The sequence below is a fragment of the Sus scrofa genome, chromosome 12, assembly GCF_054392235.1.
Source record: "Sus scrofa isolate SSC_HxYL_T2T_F1_AM1 chromosome 12, Sscrofa_HxYL_maternal_Yorkshire_Landrace_v2.0, whole genome shotgun sequence".
Lineage (NCBI taxonomy): Eukaryota > Metazoa > Chordata > Mammalia > Artiodactyla > Suidae > Sus > Sus scrofa.
The window spans coordinates 55,095,027-55,108,358 of record NC_139394.1 but is presented as its reverse complement, the minus strand read 5'-3'; the positions used below and the strand labels follow the sequence as shown (position 1 = coordinate 55,108,358).

Below are 13,332 nucleotides of genomic sequence, written 5' to 3'. Positions count from 1 at the left end.
AGCTGCAGCCCCCAGAGGCCAGGCCCAGGGAAGGTCCAAGAAGGCGTCAGTCAGGCGCTGGCACCTCGAGGATTTGGGAGGATGGAACCCCGAGCAGGGAGTTCCTGGCAGGTCCCCACCCTGACCTGTGCCCCCAGCCCTTCTGAGGAAGGAAGGGGGTGTGGGTTTACTGGAAAGGGGGCCCGCCCCCTCCCACGGATCCACCAGTCAAGCCGGGCCACGTTTCAGGAGGAAGACAACCAAACCCGGGGTTGCGCTGTGCTCAGGCAGGCGGTGACTCGGGAGCCGCCCCCCCCCCCCCCCCCCCCCGCCAGCCCCGGGCCTGCACTCACCGGCTCAGACCTTCACAGAAGCGGGTGGCATCACCAGCTGGTTCACCCTGAGGGAGAGACGGGCGGGGGTCAAGGTGGCGGATCAGCGGGGGCCGGGCCCGGGCACTGCTCTGGCGCATCGCATCACGGGGGCTGGCGGACCGGACGTGCTGGGCAGGGACCTCGTCAGCCCCAGAGGGAGGCAGGAGAGCCCAGGGGTGGGGAGAGGGGGGGAGAGAGAGAGGAGTAAAGAGGAGACAGAAGTCAGAGGAGGAGAGGCAGGGTCCCCACCCTGAAAACCATGCCTTCCCGAGAGGATACTGAACCGAGAACCACTGGAAAACCGCAGGCCCCCTGGAGCTCCCACTTGGGATGCAGCGGGAAGGAGGCAGCACCCTGGCAGCGGGCAGAGACCCCATGGGCCAAGTGACCCCGTCCCCCTCTGACCACCCCAGGGGGCTGTCACAGCCGAGGCGGCAGGCCCACCCCCATCCCCACTCACTGCTGCTCAGCCTTGGCGCGGTCACCGAGGAAGAAGAGCGCGGTGGCCAGGAAGAACATGCCACCCAGGACCACGACGAAGGGGCAGAGCATGAGGGCGTAGCCCAGGCTCAGGAACTCCCAGAGCGGGGAGTCCTTGGTACTCTGGCGGATCAGGTCAGAGATCTGTAGGGGGGACGGGGGCGTGGACGTCAGGGCAGGGCCACCTCCCCAACCCCGCTGCCACCCGGCCCCCCACCCCACCCCCCAGTACTCACAAAGCCGATGAGGTAGGGGCTTCCGGCGTCCCCCAGCAGGTGGGAGGTGAAACTCTGCAGGGCCACGGCGGTGGCCCGTCTGGTGGGGATGACCACATACTGTGCAAGAGGCAGGCGGCCAATCAGAGGCCAGGAGGGCCTGGAGTGCCCAGCTGGCCTCATCCCAGGCATCGCAATGCTTCTGAAGCTCTTGGCCTCAGGGTCCTGCCCGGGTGTCAAGTCCCAGCGCTCCTGAGCCCCCTCCTCCAGCTCCGGAGACCAGGTGGCCTTAAGTGCTGCACTTGGCCCTTGGCACAGAGTCAAGGGCACCGTTCACGGTGACTCTCCGATTGCACATGGCAGCCTGGGGACCAGGCTTACCCTCACCTCCCCACAAGCTGAAGATCCATCTTGGATCCCCTTCCACAGGAAGACCCACCAAGGCCTGGGCTGGCTGGGAAGGGCGATGGTGGTGAAGCAGGACCCGGCCTGGAGGAGCCTCCACTTTTGCCCCCAGCACTGACTGTGGGGCTGCTGGGCTCCCGGAATCCCCACCAGACCAAGCCCACCCTGACCAGCAGGGGCTGCAGCTGGAAAGCTGGGTGAGCCGCGGTCAGACAGGGGTTGGTGGCAGAGGAGCAAGGGGAGCCCTCCTCCCAGTGGGTGCCCTGGGTGACGCCCTGGTCCCCCAGCTGCAGCTGTCTTATTTCGTCAGAGCCCCTGCCTTTGTGGACAGTCTATAAGCACAGCTGGGGGGAGGGGAGACCTGGATTGCATGGCCCCATTTCCAGGAATAATTAGTTGCTTGGCTGTGACACTTAATAAAATGGGACACAATCTCCCTGGGACCCAAACCCTGTCAGCAGCTGGGGCTACCCTGAGGGTGGAGGCAGAGGCGGCAGTCCCGCCTGGCACCACGGGCCCTAGGTTCAGACAAGTTCTCCCCTTCACTCCTGCGTGGCCAGTGACCCCTGCCGCACCCCTGCCACCCTGAGAGTGGGTCAGACCTCCCACCACTACCCTCCCAGCCATGAACTGTTTGGTGGCGGGGGGAGGGAGAGAGACAGAGACAACCCTGGGTGAAGCAGACACGAAGGGAAGCTTGGGTGGGGCCAGGCAGGCTTCCTGGAGGAGGGGAGTGAGCGGGGGCCGGATGCCCAGGCAGACTCATCTCCTGGGCTGACCCATATTGTGGCACCAAACCCCAAGTGCTTTGAAGGTCATCCAGCAAAGAGCCCTCCCTCCCCCTGCCCCCAGGGCCCACCCTGGCACCTCCCCTCTCCCCACCCCTAGCCTCCTGCCTTCCCTTGGCCCAGTCCTCTCCTGGCCCAGACTTGGAGGATCCCTGAGGACAGGGCCAGATGTCACCCCTTAACCACCAACCCCCCGCCCCGACTGCTGCCAGTTATCAGGGCCACAGCCCCCTCCCGGTTCCACCCGGGCTGCGCCCATCCCGCCCAAGGACGCAAGCCCCCGCCGCCACTCAGACGGCCCTTTGTCCCTGGCCGGCTGGTCTGGAGCCCATTGTTGGCCCTGTGAAGACAGCCTCTGTCCGCCCGGCCCAGCCGCAGGCTCCCGGGCAGGCGCGCCTGGAACCCAGGCTGAGCTGGGAGGGCAGAGTCCATGGGAGCTCAGACCAAGGGGGAGGAGCACGGGCAGGCAGCACCACCTCCGTGCCAGCCTGGCACTGCCAGCCTCCCAGCCACAAACCTGAGCCTCCAGACACTCCCGGCTCCCCACCCAGTCCCCACATCCTGCCTGGTCAACCCCCCGATTCCAGGCCCTGCCCGGCTGCAGAGCCCCAACTCTCTGATCCCCACCCTGCCTCCAAGCTCATCTTCCCAGCACACCTTGCTTCCCGTACACCGCCCCCCACCGCAAGCCCTGCCAGCTCTCCCTCCTCTTCACCCGCCCTCCCCAGCTGCCCCAAGAGGTCCAGAGGCCGCGGTCAGCGCGAGACAAGCTCGGCCTGCCTTACCATGAGGATGTCCGCTGTGATGGCCCAATTAGAAAACAGCAGCGTCTCCCCAACAAAGATGCAGATCTGCCCGGGAGAGACCAGAGCAACCGTCAGGGGGCGCTCCACCCACCATGGGCCCCCCAGGCTGCTCCCTGCACCCTGGGCTGCTGCTGGCAGGGAGCCCCAAAAGCCTCCCGCCGTTCCTGGCAGTCACACTCACACAGAATGCGTGCATTATCTACAGGCTTCACGCCAGGTCCACAACCCTGAAGGATGCCCAGAGCCCTGGGCAGAGCAGGGGCATGCTGAGCCCCCTCATGACAGGGCCCCCACAAGGGAGACTGCATTTCCTGTCCCAGAGGAGCCTGGTCCCCCCACCACGCTGGGCCCCTCGCTGCACTCACATAGGCCCCCACGATGCTGGTCTTGGCAGCCACGAAGATGAGGCAGATGAAGATGGCAGAGCCCAGCATGCCCACAGCACACACCAGTGGGTCAGCCCTCTGGGTCCGCAGGCGGCACCAGCGCGTGGCTCCTGCCCCCGTGACCACACCAAGGAAACCCGTAAAGCAGGTGATGGCTCCAAAGATGAGGCTGTGGGGACAGAGGATGGTGAGGCAGGGGTTAAGGGCCAGGGCTTGGGGCAGAGGGGCTGGCAGCATCACCACCCGGCCGGCCGGCCCTGCCCCCCACCGACCCCGGGCCTGGCCCCACCTGTCCTTGGCCCCACAGGGCGGGCTGCTGCACGCCTCTGCCGTCTTCTGCACAACTTGGGCGCGGTGCAGGTAGAGCGGGATCCACATGCCCAGGGCCCCTGTGGCGAAGGACACAGCCGACGTGGCCAGGGAGGAGAAGACGTAGCTGCGGCTGGGGAGAGGCCGGGGCAGCGATACTGAGCGGCCAGCACCCCTGCGGCCGGCAGGGTCGGGGTCCGGGAGGCAGGCTTTTCTCCCTCACACCTTCCTCAGGGGCACAAGGCCTCAAACGCCTTCCCTACAGGCTCCAGCTTCAGGAACGCGAAATGCTAGTGGCCAAAAGGTCAACTCCCGGCACAGTGGACACGGCAGGGAGTCTGGCTGGGGGCGCTGGGTGGGCCGGCCTGCCCGCGGGGGACCCTCTCCCTCGGCGCCCCGCCCCTCTTCCCGGCAGCACTCACTTGCGGATCAGGGCCCTCATGTCTCGGAGCCACGACGTCCGGGCCTTGAGCTGCCCCCCGAGCTGGTCTGCGTGGCCTCTCTTCGTGGCCGGGACCAGGACGAGGATGAGCGTCCCCGTGATCATGCCCAGGATGGGAGACACCTGGCGGGCGGAGTGCACCAAGCTAGGACACCGGGGCCCAGGCATCCTCGTCGCTGCTGCACCAGGAGGGGGGACACAGGCCATCCACACCTTCCCTGGGCTGGCGTCTGCCTGGCCTTCCTGACTGAGCAAAGCCACTAGGGAGGAGGCCAGCACCAGAGGCCTAGGGACTCGAGATGGGCTGTCCAGACCCAGGGCAGGACGGCAGGGGGCCCCGAAAGTAAAAGGGAGGGAAGGACGGTCAGATGGATGGAGGAGGGACAGGAGACTGAACAGATGGAAGGATGGAGGGAGAGACGGATGGAACAAAGGAAGGGAGGGTGGGTGGATGGAGTGTTGGATAGAAGGAGGGATGGAAGGAAGCCTGGATGGGTGGCTGGGTGGGTGGATGGATGGGTGGGTGGATGGGTGGCTGGGTGGGTGGCTGGGTGGGTGGGTGGATGGCTGGGTGGATGGCTGGGTGGGTGGATGGATGAACTAACACATGGAGAAACAGGAAGATGGGTGGGTGGATGGGTGGCTGGATGGATGGGTGGGTGGATGGGTGGCTGGGTGGGTGGATGGATGGGTGGGTGGATGGGTGGCTGGATGGATGAACTAACACATGGAGAAATAGGAAGATGGGTGGGTGGATGGGTGGCTGGGTGGGTGGGTGGCTGGATGGATGGGTGGGTGGATGGGTGGCTGGGTGGGTGGATGGGTGGCTGGGTGGGTGGATGGATGGGTGGGTGGATGGGTGGCTGGGTGGATGGATGGGTGGGTGGATGGGTGGCTGGGTGGATGGATGGGTGGGTGGATGGGTGGCTGGGTGGGTGGCTGGGTGGCTGGGTGGGTGGATGGATGGGTGGGTGGATGGGTGGCTGGATGGATGAACTAACACATGGAGAAACAGGAAGATGGGTGGGTGGATGGGTGGCTGGATGGATGGGTGGGTGGATGGGTGGCTGGGTGGGTGGATGGATGGGTGGGTGGATGGGTGGCTGGATGGATGAACTAACACATGGAGAAATAGGAAGATGGGTGGGTGGATGGGTGGCTGGGTGGGTGGGTGGCTGGATGGATGGGTGGGTGGATGGGTGGCTGGGTGGGTGGATGGGTGGCTGGGTGGGTGGATGGATGGGTGGGTGGATGGGTGGCTGGGTGGGTGGATGGGTGGGTGGATGGGTGGCTGGGTGGCTGGGTGGGTGGATGAACTAACACATGGAGAAACAGGAAGATGGGTGGGTGGAGGATGGAACAAGAGGACAGATAGATAGGCAGATGCATGGAATGATAACTGGGAGAGGAGAGAGGGTTTCCGGGGACAGAGAGCCACACCAGCCCCCGTCCACTTCCCTGGGTCTGGGAGAGTTTCCCAGGCCAGCTCCTCACCCTGGGGGGCAGAGAAGGGACTGGCCAGGCATGAAGTTGCCAGCTAATATATCAGGCAGGTGGTCTTTTGGGAGAGGCCTGTGTGGACCCCAGGGGAACAAAGGCTCCAGGGTCCTTTTGGGTATCCCCTGGGTCCAGCTCAGCGTGGAGAACAGACTCGCCAAGGCCCTCGGCCCCTTTCTGGATGGAGGGGCACATCTCGGGAGCCTGGGTTCCAATAGAGCAGCTCCTCTGCCAGCTCGTGAGAAGAGAGAGATGTGTCCCCACCCCCCACTGGCCTGGGGGCCCATGGGCTGGGAGTTCCTCTCCATTCACCCCCCACCCATCAAGAAATTCCACGGAGGCTGCTTCCTTCCTGCTTTTGAGGAAAAAACACTTTGTCTTAAGCTTCCTTTCCTCTGCGAGGCTGGCAATCTCTGTTTCCTCTGATTGCACTGTCCTGGGGCCCGTCAAGACTTGTGCTGAATCCTCCTGCGGGACAGGAAGTGGCTCCAGACCCCCGGCCCCCACACCAAGGTCTTGTCTCAGCCTCGCCCCAGCACAGTGCCACGGCCTGAAATAGGAAGTGCCACCGTGGACCTGGAATTTCCTGTCCTGGTGGGAGAGTCCTTCATCCTCACAGACGCGGGGGGGGGGGGGGGGGGGCCCTGAGGGTGGCAGGGCCGGGTCGGGCTCCCTGACACCTCACCATGGACACACCGAGTAGAGCCCAAGCCTGCAGGAGGGAAGCCTGGAGGCCGAGGCTGGGTCCCAGCCTGGGCTCCGTCCCTGAATCTCTGGTGACCCTGGGGCAAGGGCTGGTCTGGGGGGGTCCTTACCCGCAAGGCCCAGTGCCAGTCTCCAGCCGCCTGCTTCACGCTGGAGCCAGTGATGTAGCCCAGGCCGCTGCAGAGAAGACACCACAGTCAGGCGGGGGCAGCGGGGGCGGGGGTGCAAAGGATGCTCAGTTGTCTATGAAGCTGCCAGCACACCCCCATCCCCACCCCAGCCAGCCAGGGAGCTGGTCCAGGCATTTCTCAAGGCTGAACGCCCACATGTCCAAGTCACAGGGTGAGGAGCGGGGGCATATATCAGGAAGAGGGAGCAGCCAGAAGTCCAAGGGGCGAGTTCCCGTTGCGGCTCAGTGCCAACAAGCCCCACTAGTACCCGTGAGGATGTGGGTTCCATCCCTGGCCTCGCTCAGTGGGTTAAGGATCCAGCGTTGCTGTGAGCTATAGTGTGGGTTGCAGACGTGGCTGGGATCTGGCGTGGCTGTGGTGCGGGCCGGCAGCTGCAGCTCCGATTCCACCCCTAACCTGGGAACGTCCATTTGCTGCAGGTGCAGCCCTAAAAAGACAAAGAAAAAAAACCCGCAGAAGTCCAAGGGGACCTCGCCCAGATCCTCACCTGCCCAGCGGGATGGCGAAGTAGAAGACTGACAGCATGAGCGTGCGCGTGTTCTTGGTGAAGAGGTCGCCGATGATGGTGGGTGCGATGGTGGAGTAGCTGGCCTCGCCGATGCCCACCAGCCCGCGGGACAGGACCAGCAGCCAGAAGTGCTGTGGGGGAGGGGTGGAGAATGCTGGGGGACCATCCCGCTCCTCTGCCTGCTCGTCCTCGGTCCCCAAACTGCTCCCCACCCACTGCAGGGCCCAGGAGCCAGGAGCGAGGGTGGAGCCCAGCCCCTGCCTCAGCAATGACCACACCCCAGGCCACTTAAGAGCCTCAGCTCCCCCTCTGACACTGGTTGACCCAGGGCTGATGGAGCCGGACTTTCTCAACTTGTCGGGACAGTGGGGGACATGAGCCTGTGTCTCCATGGCCACCCCCCCACCCCCTGAGAAGACTTCCTCCCTGGGGTCTGGCCCCCACCTTGGGAGCCTCAAGCCACCCCACTCTGTGTCCTATCCTCTGGCAGGGCAGCTGGCTGACCCTGGCAGCACTGAGGACCCAGTGTCAATGGGGAGGGGAGAGGGCGGCCGAGGGGCCACGCACATCAAAGAGCAAAGCCCAGCTCAGCTAGGAAGGGTGGGGCCATACCAGCTGCCAGTGGTACTGCCCCTTTGATGTGGACCCAGCCCCTCTGTCCTCCTGCAGCTGCCCAGGCCTGAGAACCAAGGCTGGTCATTTTTCCCCGGCCCCACCCCGACCACCCATCCGGCCAGCATCGCCCACATCCAGCCCTCCTCCAGGTCTCCATTGCCCTCTGTCCGTTTCCGCGGCATCTCCTTCCAGGCCCTCTCTCTGCATCACTGGCCCTGCCCATCCATCTCTGCGCCTCTCGCTTCCATAGTTCCTTCACTCTCACTTTGCAGCCCCGGGCCTGCCCCTGGCTCCCTGCCTCTGCTTCTTTCCCTGGGAATCATCTGCCCACAACCTTTGCCCATTTTTCTGCTGGGTTGTCTTTCTTTTATCAGTTTCTATTAGCTTTTTTTTTTTTTTTCCCTTTTTCCGTTTACAGCCTATGCCACAGCAACGCCGGATCTTTAACCCATTGAGCAAGGTCAGGGATGAGCCCCCATCCTCGTGGACACTAGGCCAGGTTCTTAACGTGCTGAGCCACAGTGGGAACTCCTCTCTTAGCTCTTTATGTATCACGGATATTGACCTTCGTTCGATAGGTCACACATAGCCCCATCATCCCTTTCCACTTCGTTTATGGGGAGTTTCCCCAAACAGAAGCTTCCTTTTGTGGTAATTTGAGGCTGTCCAATCTGTTGAGTTTTCCCTTAAGGGCTTCTGGGTTGCATGTTTTGCTCGGGAAGGACTAATCCATCCCAGGACGATAAAGATATTCTCTTATCTTTTGTGTTTGTTATGTTTTAGAAAGTGAAAGTATGCGAGTGATGCCCTGATTCTCCTCCGTCTAAGAGCTGGCAGATAAAGATCTTGGACAAGGGGGTCCCGTGGATCCTCACTCTCCCCCCAGAACCGGCTGTCGCGGGCACCTTTTGAGACTTTGTGTACATGTACGCGTGCCAAGGAGCAACACCTCATGGCCCCTGTGTGCTTTCAAAAAATAAACATAAAAAACCATGCCATGCATCTTGTCTCACAACTTGCCTTCTTCTCTCATTTGTTAGAAACCCATCTAAGCTCATGAATACAGATCCAGTTCATTCATTTGCTGCCAAGAATCTCAGAGCATGAATACACCCCATTCTATCTGGACATCCCCCAGTCGTGGTCCTTTAGATTGTTTCTCTCGCTTTTTTTTTCCCTCCGTGACAAAACTGCAATAAACACCCTTGCTTGCACCTGTCACTTCATATCCACAAGTCGGAGTTTCTCCCCTGCGCATAGACCTCGAAGGAGAAGGCTGGGCCGTGGGATGTACAGTTAGACTCTTAAAAATCCTGCCATTTGACTCTCCAGAGAGGCTCGACCAATTTACACGCCCACCAGCAGCTTTAATGACACTTGGTATAGTCAGCCTTCTTCACTGCTGCCAATCGGATGGGTGTGAAATGGTATCTCTCCGGTGTTTTAATGCGAGGTGCCCTGATGATGCCAGAGGCTGAGCACCACCGCTTCCTTACACATGTCACTCATTTGCGGACCTTCCCCTGGAACTGCCTGTCCCTGTCCTTTGCCTGTTTTCCCACTGGGTTTATCTTTTTCTTGGTGCGTAGTTCTAGATGTTTATAGTTTGCTTCCTTTTTACCTGTCACCTGTCTGGGATTTATTTTGAAGTATGGTTAGAAATATAGACCAGGAGTTCCCGTCATGGTGCAGTGGTTAACGAACCTGACTAGGAACCATGAGTTTGCGGGTTCGATCCCTGCGCTTGCTCAGTGGGTTAACGATCTGGTGTTGCCGTGAGCTGTGGTGTAGGTTGCAGACGCGGCTTGGATCCCTTGTTGCTGTGGCTCTGGTGTAGGCCGGCGGCTACAGCTCCAGTTCGACCCCTAGCCTGGGAACCTCCATATGCCGTGGGAGCGGCCCAAGAAATAGCAAAAAAAAAAAAAAAAAAGAAAAGAAATACAGACCATACTCACATCCTCCATGCAGATGGAAGAGTCAGGTGCCCCCCAAACCATTTCATCCTACACTCGGCTTCCATAAAAAATGAGGACGCTGTCTCCTCGCTCTTTTCGCTTAGCCTTCCGCTGTTTTAGTTACAACAGCCAAGTTGTGAAAACCGAAAGGGCACGGCCCCTTTCATTGTTATTTTTACAGTGTTCTTGGCTGTTCCTGGGCACTGTCTCTGCCAAATTAACTTCAGAATCACACTGCCAAGGTCCACCAAAAGCCCCCACGGGGCTTGGACTGTTATGGCGATGAATGCATAGATTAATTGAGAGCGGTCTGCTTTTCTCTCTGCCTCTGCTCATCTTCCCTCCCAGCTCTTTCCCTCCACAGCAGGGCGCAGTCGTAAGTGTGCAGTCCCGGACTCACTGGCTGATCCCAGGAGCAGAGTCCCAGAAGTGGGACGATCAGGGGCCTGGCCAGGGGCAGGACGAGGCCCAGAGGGGTCCCAGAAGCTTCTTCTGGTCAAGTCCTCATTTTTGACTGTGGCCATCAGGCCCTACCTGACACTCCAGGCCTGGAGCTTGCCTGGCCTGACCCACCCTCCATGAAGCTGCCCCACAAGACAAAGTTGTATCCCCCAAACCTGCCAATCCTCTGTCCTCACCTCCCACCACCTTTCATTGTCGACTGGACTCACCAGTGGCCTTCGCCAGACTCTTCCTGGGTCTAGCACGTCCCTCAGAAGGAGGCTCAGGCCTTCCAAGCCGGCATTCGAGGCTGTCCATGACTGGCCCCAGCCTTCCTTTCCAGCCAAAGCACTCGCCTCCTCAAATCTATCTATATGTGCCACCAATTTCTGCATCCATGCCAGCCTCACCAAAGGGCCTAACCTCTCTCTCGCCTGCCCAGATCAAGTGCCACCTCCGCCAGGAAGTCTTCCCTGACCACGTAGATGGCAAAGACTGTTCTCTCTTCAGTGGGAACTTTCAGTATGTTGCACATCTTGAAGGCCCTGAGCACAGGAGCTCCTGTCCCATCTTCCCACCCCCAGCCTAGGTACTCCCAAGGCCAGGGCCGGGGCCTCCTCCTCTGTCCTCTAGGCTGAAAGCTCCGGAGAACAGATCCTGGTCACCTCCCCTTCTTTCCCTATCTCCCTCTACATAGCCATCTTGTTGTCAGCCTTCCTCTGCTTGAACACCCCTAGCGATGGGACACTCACTACCTCTCAGAGCGACATTAGCTCCTCTTTGAAACAACAGAAATAATGATTTGTTGAACACCTGCCACGTGCCAGGGTCTGGACAATCATTAGTTCACTTATTTTTCACAAGAGATCTTCAAGGTGAGATATATTGTCCCCACATTAAAGATGAGGCAACTGAGGCCCAGAGAGGTTAAGTAAGTGCCTCCAGAACACACAGCTGAGTGGGCAACAGAAGGGGGATATTTAAACCCAGAACCATGGGAGCCAAGGAAGAAACATCTTAAGTTGAACTGACGCTCGTCTCCCTAGGACTTTAACCCGGGGAGTTGGCTGGCTGTCGGACAAAGAGCAAACTGCGTGAGGCCCAGAGAAGGGGAGTGACATACCTAGGGTCACATGGCAAGATGATGGCAGAGCCAGGACTAGAACCCAAGGGTCCTGACTCGCTCCCCGGTCCCCTGCATTCTCTCTTAAGCAGAGGCAGATGAGAGAGTGTCGGGATGCCACCCAGGGCTGCCAGTCGCTGGGGTCAAAACCAGCATGCGGAGGGGCTGAGCTGCAGAGCCAGTGTAGACAGACACCCAAAGACCCCCCTCCTCCCACCTCACTTGGAAGACACCATGTGGGACTCCAGCAAAGGGGCTGGAACCCCAGTCTAGACCATGACAGGTTAGGTCAGGCTGGCCGACCCCCGGAGGGATCAGGACACTCGGGACGGGATGCCAGGGGCCTCACCTGCTGGGGGATGAAGGAGCTGGAGAACGTGACCGCCGACCAGAAGAAAATCCCGCAGCTGAGGATCACCTTCCTGTTGAAGCGGTCGCCCAGGTAGCCAAAGATGGGGGCAGCCACCATGAAGCTGCAGATGAACACTGTGGGGGGAAAGGAGAGCTGCGGGGGCCCGGCAGAGCCCGGCGGCCCACGCCGCCCAGCAGGCGGCCAAGGGATGGCCAGACAAGGCTCACTCGGTCCGGGCCAGGGCTGGGGAAGCAGCCCCCGCCCGAGGGGGGGCTACCGCGGCCGGGCCCCGGGCCCCCTGGATTAAGGTGACTCCATGACTCCATAGTCTTCACTGGGCAGCTGCAGGGGAGCCCTTTGGATACTTTTGAAACAAGCAAAGATTTGTTCTGGAGCTCCAGCCACGGCACAATGGGATCTTTGCAGCACTGGGACAAAGGGTCGATCCCTGGCCCAGCACAGTGGGTTAAAGGATCTGGTATTGCAACGGTGGCTCACATCTGATCCCACACGGCCTGGGAACTCCATATGCTGTGGGGTGGCCAAAAAAGGGGAAAAAAAAAAAGAAAAAAAGGAATAAAAGATTTTTTTAAAAAGAGATTTATTCTACCTGTCGGGAGCTATGCTAGGGGCTCACCATACAGCATCTTTTGTATCCTTGTCACCCCTGTCCCACCTCACAGATGGGCAGACACTCAGGTTTCCTATCTGCCAGCTCACATAACCACCGCTGCAGATGCTTTCCTGACATTTGGGAACTGCTGTTCACTTCATTCATCCATTCACTCCTCCATTCATCCATCCTTTCATCCATTCACCAAAAAATTCCTGGCCTCTTGGAGTTTTCAGTCTAGTGAGAAACAGACAATAAAATTACAGTATGTCAGGGGGTGACAAGTGCTAAGGAGGGAAAGAGAAAGAGACAGGAAAAGCGAGCGAGAGAGAGAAAACAGATGTTATAATTTTAAATAGAAGGATCAGACAAAGTGACATTTCAGCAAAGACCTGGAAGAAACAAGGAGACAAATCATGCAAATATTGGGTCCAGAACAGCAAGTGCAAAGGCCCTGGGGCAGAAGCATGCTTAGTGTATTTGAGGAACAACAGAGACCAGAGCAGCCGGAGCAGAGGGACCCAGGGGAAGGGCCAGATGGGATGTGGCCCTGTGACTGCTGTGTTGACTGTGGCTTCTCCCGGGAGAAGAGGAAACAGCAGAGGATGCTGAGCAGAGGAGCGATGCGACCTGGTTTTCTTCTTCCAGAACAAGAGAGCAGCGGGGTCTTAGAGAACCCTGTGGGGGTGGCACCTCCAGCAGTGGGAGGGGCCTTGGAGGCCCCAGGTGGGATGAAGAGGCCAACGAGGCAGGGCAGGCGTCAGGTCCCGCGGTGAAGCAGCCCCCGAGTCCTCCCTCTGGAAGGCAGTCCACAGCTGGCAGGCAGATGGCCAGACAAAGGCCGGATGGGCAGACAAGACGACCAGTTGGCCGGCCTCTGACCACCAAGCTGAATGTTCACAGGGGTTGGCTGCTCCCTCAACAGCCCTGAGGGTCCCCAGGAGGCAGGCAGGTGGGACTAGAAGAGATTAGAGAGAGGGGAGGAAAGAGGGAAGGAGGCAGACGAGGGGAGAGCGGGCTGGGCTGGAGCAGTGCGACTGTCTCTGTCTTATCCTTGGAAGCAGGACTGTGAGGGGTAGGCGTTGGGTGGGCAGGGGGATGGAGGGCGAGGAGGGAGGGAGAAGCTTTTCATCCCAACTGTGTGCCAG

General features: G+C 60.1%; 1 protein-coding gene across 12 annotated transcripts in view; it reads right to left on the bottom strand.

Annotated features, from left to right (window-relative positions):
• Window positions 1-13,332, bottom strand: part of SPNS2 (SPNS lysolipid transporter 2, sphingosine-1-phosphate) — a 46,621-nt gene that overhangs the window by 1,612 nt on the left and 31,677 nt on the right. For 4 of the 12 annotated variants that reach the window (XM_084985512.1, XM_021067704.2, XM_084985515.1 and 1 more), the window contains exons 3-12: window positions 11,569-11,705; window positions 7,065-7,216; window positions 6,497-6,563; window positions 4,165-4,307; window positions 3,723-3,875; window positions 3,413-3,602; window positions 3,027-3,092; window positions 1,070-1,168; window positions 814-977; window positions 333-379 (exon numbers count right to left, since the gene is read on the bottom strand). In XM_084985512.1, coding sequence (XP_084841638.1) covers window positions 337-379; window positions 814-977; window positions 1,070-1,168; window positions 3,027-3,092; window positions 3,413-3,602; window positions 3,723-3,875; window positions 4,165-4,307; window positions 6,497-6,563; window positions 7,065-7,216; window positions 11,569-11,705 — 1,214 coding nt within the window. In that variant the 3' untranslated portion in view covers window positions 333-336. Of the gene's footprint in view, window positions 1-332; window positions 504-813; window positions 978-1,069; window positions 1,169-3,026; window positions 3,093-3,412; window positions 3,603-3,722; window positions 3,876-4,164; window positions 4,720-5,288; window positions 6,150-6,496; window positions 6,564-7,064; window positions 7,217-11,568; window positions 11,706-13,332 lie in introns of those variants that run through there. The other 8 variants (XR_014821558.1, XR_002337328.2, XR_014821562.1 and 5 more) reach the window with 6 other exon arrangements.